Source organism: Benincasa hispida, chromosome 11, assembly GCF_009727055.1.
Source record: "Benincasa hispida cultivar B227 chromosome 11, ASM972705v1, whole genome shotgun sequence".
Lineage (NCBI taxonomy): Eukaryota > Viridiplantae > Streptophyta > Magnoliopsida > Cucurbitales > Cucurbitaceae > Benincasa > Benincasa hispida.
Window position 1 is genome coordinate 32,651,097 of NC_052359.1, and position 7,809 is coordinate 32,658,905.

The following is a 7,809-nucleotide window of genomic DNA, read 5'->3' on the forward strand; positions in this document are numbered from 1 at the left end:
AACACATACAAGCTAAACAGTGAATACTGATGTTGTTTAGAGTCTCGTTCAGGCAAGCCGATTGGCTAGGCTGGTGCTTTGTGATCACTTGAGTCGTGTTCGCCTGACTGGTTATACATTCATACCAGGATGAAATATGCTCAAGGTTCTAGACGTGGTTAATTTAATTAACGATGTCTAAGTGAAACTTACAAAAGTATCTTTTTTCATTGACGAAGTGACATTGATTGCACATGTGATGATCGATGTTTCCTACTCCTATATGAGGCGTCGAAGAGCAAATTTTTTCTCTTCTTCGAGCTCTTATTTCGAGTGGTGGTTTGTTACGATGATTGTTTCCTCTCTTTTTTTTCATTTTTTAAAAAATAATGTGTATTAGTAATCGAGTTTTGAAAAGATCCAAGGTTAATTATAGTTTGGATAAGGATTAACCTAATCTAGGTTGGTTCCAAATTGAAGGTCTCCAATAGATTAGGAACCAAGAGTAATAGGGTAAGTGAGTGGCAAATTTGTAAAATAGTGTTTAGAACAAGGCTAATCATTTCACGTTCATAAAATGCCACATTGCATGCGTGCTTGTTTCTTCTATATAAATGGAAGCTCTTCGCTACTAACAGAGTCGAAAACCATTGAATCCCACACCTCCTTCAACAACTGAATTCTCACATCTCCTCCTTTCAAACCCTAATTCCTCAAATTTCCTCTTACACTTCCTTCATTTCCATTTCTCTCTGGCTTCAATGGCGAATCAGCTAGGAAATTTGGTGGAATCCATTAAATCCAAGGTCAAGGCACTGAAGAAATCGAAGAAACCATATATCAAGATGGACAAAAGCTCCAGTGTCAAAGTTGAGATCCGTAGCCGGAAAGCTCGATTGTTGATCGATAAAACCATGAAAGTCGCCGATCGTCCTGGCAAACGTACAATTTCTTAGTCTCTTTTTGATCTCTGTCTCTTATCGACGGGTATGGGTATCGCTAGATCTCTCGCTCTCTGATATTCGCGTGTAGTTTCAATTAATCGCGCGGAATGTTCTGGTTTTTTCTTTGTGATGATTCTGTTTTGGTTTGATCGTACGTGTAGCTTCCGATTCTGTGTTTCTTTTCATAGATTCAGATATGGAACCGTTTCGGATTACATAGCTCCGAAATCAAACTTGTAATTAATTATGAATCCTGATGAAAGTATCAATTTCTGAGTTTCTTTCTATTTCTGTTTCGGTTTTGATTTCAATCGAGAGGTTTTCCTCAAATTTGAGCGATTGATTTTGTTTTGTGTGAACTGATTGGGAATCAAATCAGTTTGAATAGTTGGGGGAAAACAAATCGGTTGAGCGTTTGTGATGGGAAATGAGCCACATAATTGAATTGCAATTAAGGAAGGAATGGTATGGACGGCCCACTCAATTATGCCATTGTCGATTCTTCATAATTCATTATGTCAAACTGGAACAGATTATTTTATTGTGCATTGTTCGATGTTAAAAGTCAATTGTGTTTTTATTATCCTATTCAAATTTCAGAAAAATATATATAAATAAATAATTCTGTTATTTTTTTATTGGTGTTTTGAATGATTAGGTTATAAAGTATGTGATTCTGTCTCTCTTTTTCATATTGGAATTGAAATTTAATGATGCTTCAATCATGTGCATAAACGACAGGACTCTATTTTAAAATAGGCTTAAATTCTTGTTTAAAAAAATATTCTGATTGATGCAATATTGCACTGTTCGGATCGGGGTGGTTTTTAAGTTTCAATTTTCATTTTAAGTCTCGATACAATGTAGTTAATATAACTTCAAATTGAATTGATGTTAAGGATTAAATATGATAAAATCTAAAATATTATTATTTATTAATCTCGATATAAGTATAAATAGTAATAATCAAATCTATAACAATAGCTTGAACAATATAATTACCGATATAAATCTTATTTTATAAATTTATTTATTTATAAAAAGTATATATGAATACCAATATTTTATGGATATATCCATAATGTATTCGTAGATCGGTGACATTTTGATTTTTGTCTCACCGATTTCAATCCTCTAGAGATTGATATTGTAATTTTTTTAAAAAAAGGAATTTTAAAAAGAAATAGTCAATTAAAAAAAAAAGTTGTTTTTTCTAGCCTCTATAATATAGCTTGAGAAGTTTTGGGGTGTGTGTTTATAATGCTTTTTGGGTAACAAAATAGTTATGATGACTTGAGTTATGAATAGAGAAGAGTTTGTATAGAAATAGTAATTGTGGCTATACTAAATTGACAAAGGTGTTGAATAAATCTCTTGTTTTGTCTATTAAGCTAATATGATTAATGACTAATTTGAGTGTCGATGTGATCCCAATTTGATATTAAAAACATACTCTTGATAAAAAAAAAAAATTAAAAAATAGTGATTCGAAACCCTCTTTACACATATTGTTAAATTCAAAGTAAGATCGATTTTAAAAGTAGAGGTGTCCTACTATATTCAACAACTAAATAAGACATGAGTGAATATATAAAAGTGGTCTGTTAATCTTTGTTTATTTCAACCCGAAATATTATTATCAAAAAACTTCAAAATCCATATGATATTAGTTTTTTAATACACTGCAAAAGTGTAGAATTTTGTTACGTGAAAGATGTCAGTACAAATATAACTTTATTAATTAATAAATTAATATTGATACTCATTATTATATAAATATATTAATTAGACTTAATAAATTTCAACTAGTATCTTTATTATTAATATTTTAAGCTATCTTAACTATTTAATATAAAAAATTATTATTATGATGATTATCGATATTCTAATTGATTTGTAATAAAATAATTATTTTTAGTAGTTAATTTAAATTAATCAATTATGTTTAATAAAATTTAATATAAAAGTATTCATTTACTTTTATTTTTATTGATTAAATAATGTTAAATTTATTTCATGACCATAATAATTGGCCTTTTGTATTTAATTAAATAATTCTTTAATTTTTGTTTCTGTATACAAAATTGTTAAATTTAACACACATATTTAACTTTCAAACATTAATTATCATGCATATTTAAACACAGACATTAATTATCCTAAACATTCAATGTCCAAACATTCAAATCACAGATATTTTAATATCTATATCCATGAAACAATGGCTTATAAAAATATATAGGGTGAAAGAGTCTCACTTTTGACCTTTTGGTCAATAGTCAATACTTTGGAGCTGTTTAGAGGCCCAACTGAGATGGTATATCCCTACATCCCATATCATCTCAGTGTTTGAAGTCTCATTATCCTATCTCACAAATTTTAATTGTTTGTGGCTCCATTTTCGGAAAGTGTTTTGTATCTCACCGTCATTTTCCTTCCGTGTATCGTATATCATCTCAATGCTTGAACATGCTCGATCATACTTGATCGTTCATAACCCTTTATGAGAGTTGATCTATGCTTGTATTGGCATAGAAGTAGCAGATCTAAATCATAAATTTAACTTTAAAGACTATCTAATGCATTTCTTAATTTTGATTCAATCTAATATGTTTCATAATTTTAAATTTTATTTCTCATAATTCTTCAAACTTTAATTTTTAGTATTTAGGAAACTTTAGTTTTTATTATTTTCAAATAAAAAACTGTGAAATTGAACTCTTTTTAATTTCTCATAGGTCTTCAAACTATAATTTTTAGTGTGTATATATATTTATTTCTGATAAATAAGTAAATAAATAAATAATATAGGAAACTTTAATTTTAGTTTGAACCGCAACTAAGATCATTTAAAAGAAGAAGCAATAGTTAGGAAATTTCCCAAGCTCAGCCTTCCGCACAAAAAGCATTTGAACAAATTATTAAATTTAAATTGCGACGTTTGAAAAATTTTGATTATTCATATTTTGGTTGGCCAATGGTCCCAATATTACTTATCAATATTTTCAATTTTATTGGTTATTTTAGAAAATAAAACAAAAATAACTTTATTAGACGAAAAAGAAATATACATCATTCACTCGTATCATTCATGCTCACAAAGTCACAACAAAAGGTTGGAAGATGAAAAAGAAATTACACGATCACTTTCTTCTAATATTTCATTGCACCTAACCTTTTTTTTATATGGTATATGCTTGTGCTTACTTTTTTTCTTTTTTTTTTTTTCTTTCGCTTAATAATACGTTTCAAACCCTTAAACCATTTATGCTAATTTCGTTATTTTTTTGTTCTACCTATATGTATTTTTCTTATAGATGTGCTTGTGTACTTGCGTGCGTTTTTTCTTATTTCATTTTTTTTAATGGAGAAATAAAGATTGGAGCCACCGACAATGGGATACTTCATCCACAACAATAATATGTTCAAGGGATTCATTGTATTTTTTAAAAAATTATTATTGGTTTATATTTTTTTTCGTATAATTTATTTATCGTTTTAATTAAAATATATTTTGTATCCTTATATTTTCTTATATGATATGTAACCTTATATTTGTTGTTTAAAAAATTAATAGTTGAAAAAAATGTAATATAACTGTCATAATAAAATAATATTAAAAAAAGTACGGTGTTCAATGGAATAAGAAATAATGAATAAGTAATAACTTTTTAAATTGAAATATTTTATTCAATGTCCTCTATATATCTTTGTGTTATAATTAAGGAAGATGAATATATATAATGTTGGATTAAGAAGTTGAATATAATTTTAATATATGAACAACTATAATGTTTAATACACACTCAATTTTTTAAAAGGAATTCTTTTTTCATTTAATTATTTATCTCTATTAATCGGATATTTCTTCTTCTCCACCCATTTTACCTAATTCCATAATTTTTTCCCCTCTCAACCTGTCTCTATAATTTTACCCTCTCTCACCAAATTTTTCTCTTCCACTCTTTCACCCATCCATATATTTATCTCACATTTTAACTTTTCATTTTCTCTTAACTTACCTAATATTAAATAAGCTTGAATATGAAAGGTTACTTATTTACTTATAACTTATATTATGAAAAGTTAACAATTTTAAAATTTCAAAAGTTTTTATAACATCTCCACTCATCAAACTATATAATTAAAAGGTCATCTCTTAATTGTTTTTTAACAAAAAGAAAATGTCTGTATTTATCAGTATAGCTCATTGATGCTATTTTGTTCTCCAGGTTTTAGAATATTATATATTTAGTCCTTAAATTTTGAGTTTGGTTTCAAAATGTTACAATTTTACTGTCTAGCTTTGAGTTTGGTTTCAAAAGTGTTTTAATTGACACTTTTTAATCTTGATTTTTTACTAAATACTCACTTTCCATCTTTAATGTTAATATCTATTAATTATGTTTTCAGATTTAAAAAGCATAATTAAGTGTAAATCTTGGAACATAAGGACCTAAATGAAATAAAACTCAAATCTTAAGCGTAAAGTTGTCACAAGTTGAAACTTATAGACGGAATAAAAACCAAATTCAAAACTTAAGAACTAAATATACAACATTTTGAAACCTGGAGACCAAATAAAAATTAAACCTAAAACCTAGAGATGAAAAATGTTTTTTTAGTTTTATATCTAATGGGTTCTTAAACTTTTAAAAATGTCCAATTAAGGTCCTGTTTGATAACCATTTGGTTTTTTGTTTTATAAAAATCTATTTTTCATTTTTCATTTTTAAAAACAAAAATTAAGTGTTTTTGGTTTTCTATTTTTTTTTTTTTTTTAAAAAAACATGTCTGGTACTTGTTTTTGGTTCTTTTTTTAAAAAAAAATTGAAGACAAAAAACATGTTTTATATTTTTGTTGAAGTTTTATTTTTAAAATGTAATAAAATCATACTATTTCTCAATTATTTTCCATATAATATTATTGTTTGCACAAGATTTTTAGAGAAACGTATTTTCGTAGAGTTGAACTTGTATTTATGTTGATTTATGCAGATGCAGTTCGATCTATAATACATGATTATTTGATTCTCTTTGTTAAATGTGTTTGCTTGATTTGAGGAAACAGAACAAGTGGTTGTTCTTGAAGTTGAAGTCTTAAAAGAATGTTTGGATCTTCAAAGAATTTCTATCTACAAGTGTGATTCAGCTTAATCTTTTAATTGATTGTTGGGAGAATTTTCTCTAAATTCTTTGGAGTTTTAAATTTCTAAAGCTTTCAAATGAAGGAGAATTTCTCTATCTATAGAGTTTCTATATAGGGTTGGTTAGTCCATGACCTAGTCCTTCGATCCAATTATTTGGATCATGAGTTCGGTTGGCTTTTGGGCTAAATTAAGCCTATTTTGGGCTCAAATGAACTTGAGCTCAAATAATATTAAATTTGACCAAATTATTTTATTCGATCCAATGATCACGACAAAAATATGTGGCATCGTCGATTTTGCCAACTAATATATTCAGGTTCAATTTGGGACACATCAACTTTGATTAGTTCCAAATTTGATCATTTGTAATTTCTTCATCAATTTGAAAAATGACATGACAATTTGTGGTTCGTCTAAAATTACTCATTCAACAATTATTATTATAAAATTATAGCCTCATTTTAATTTTTTTAAAATATTTTTTTGATAATATACAAGGTGGAAGGATTATTTATTTATATTTCAAATTCATATTGTAAAAAAAATATCAATATTTCAAAAGAACTAATTAATCAAAAATAAAATTTCTTCTAAAAAAAATAAAAAGAAGAAAAATTACAAAAATATTGGTTTCGAAAAGGCCCAAGCTTGAGGGGCTTAGAGATTTCAAGCCCATTTCTTGTTGCAACGTGACTTATATGTTCATTTCGAAGATTACTGCAGTTCGTCTTGGTGTGTGGCTTCCACATTTCATTAGCCCAATCAATCTGCTTTTGTGAAAGGGCATAATCAGATTATGGGTGGGTATCATAGGATTGATGGTAAAGGGTGGAGTGTAACGACCCAAATTTGAACGCATACAGGAAATTAAATGTCAAATAATAAGCCGGACGAAATTTTATTTAAAGGGGTGGAAATTTAGAAGAAGAATAATAATAATGAATAATTGGAAATTGGAAATTTATTCATTATCCAAAAATAATGAATAAGGGAGCAGAATCAGGAGGATTAATTGGAAGTTGGACGCTAGCTAATTCAGGAGACAACGGGCAGTAGATAACTTTTGTTTGGACACTACTCATTGGAAGAATTGGAGGTGAATTAATTGCCCATATACTCTTAAAATTTGGAAAAGAGGAAGTGGAATCCACAAGCAGTGAAGGTAACCACGCGTGAAAACTAGCGAGATTGAAAAAAAATTGGAGAGAGCGAGAATTGCAGCGAGAAAACTGGAGAGAGCGAGATACTAAGAAGAGAGTTGCGTGATCGAAGAGAGAATTGGAGAGCGAGAAACCCTAGCGAGCAAGGCTAGCGAGATTGAGGCTGGCAAGAGTAGAGAGAGCGAGATCCCTGGAGAGAGCGAGATTGAAGGAAAAATCAGAGAGAGCGAGAATTGTAGCGAGAAAGCTGAGAGCAGCGAGAGCACGATCAGCGAGAGCGAGAGCGAGAGCGGAAGTCGCGAGAGCCAAACCAGCAAGAAATCTGGAGAGAGCGAGATTTGGACAGAAGCGTGGATTATGCGTTGAATTTGGCCACGATCTTATAGATTATACATAGAAAAATCCTAAAATTGAATACAAACAAAGAATGATGACGTAAAGGTAAACGTTAGCCAAAATTAGGTGTCTTATTGAGAGGAATCCTTAAACCCTAAGTAATTCTAAAGAAGCCACCTGTAGGATGATTTGTCACTCTGAGAAGAGCTGAAAACTACTATAAATAGGACCCTTTGCCGA

The 7,809-nt window shown here is 29.0% G+C and overlaps 1 protein-coding gene across 1 annotated transcript; it reads left to right on the forward strand.

Moving 5' to 3' along the window:
- Positions 1-609: 609 nt before the first annotated feature.
- LOC120091380 lies at positions 610-1,282 on the forward strand. The gene has a single exon (XM_039049381.1). The coding sequence runs from the start codon at positions 741-743 to the stop codon at positions 933-935; it is 195 nt and encodes a 64-aa protein (XP_038905309.1). The 5' UTR covers positions 610-740; the 3' UTR covers positions 936-1,282.
- The last annotated feature ends 6,527 nt before the right edge of the window (positions 1,283-7,809 follow it).

Bases quoted from the DNA above. Each gene is read 5' to 3' on its own strand.
- LOC120091380 (XM_039049381.1), top strand. From the start codon at position 741: ATGGCGAATCAGCTAGGAAATTTGGTGGAATCCATTAAATCCAAGGTC.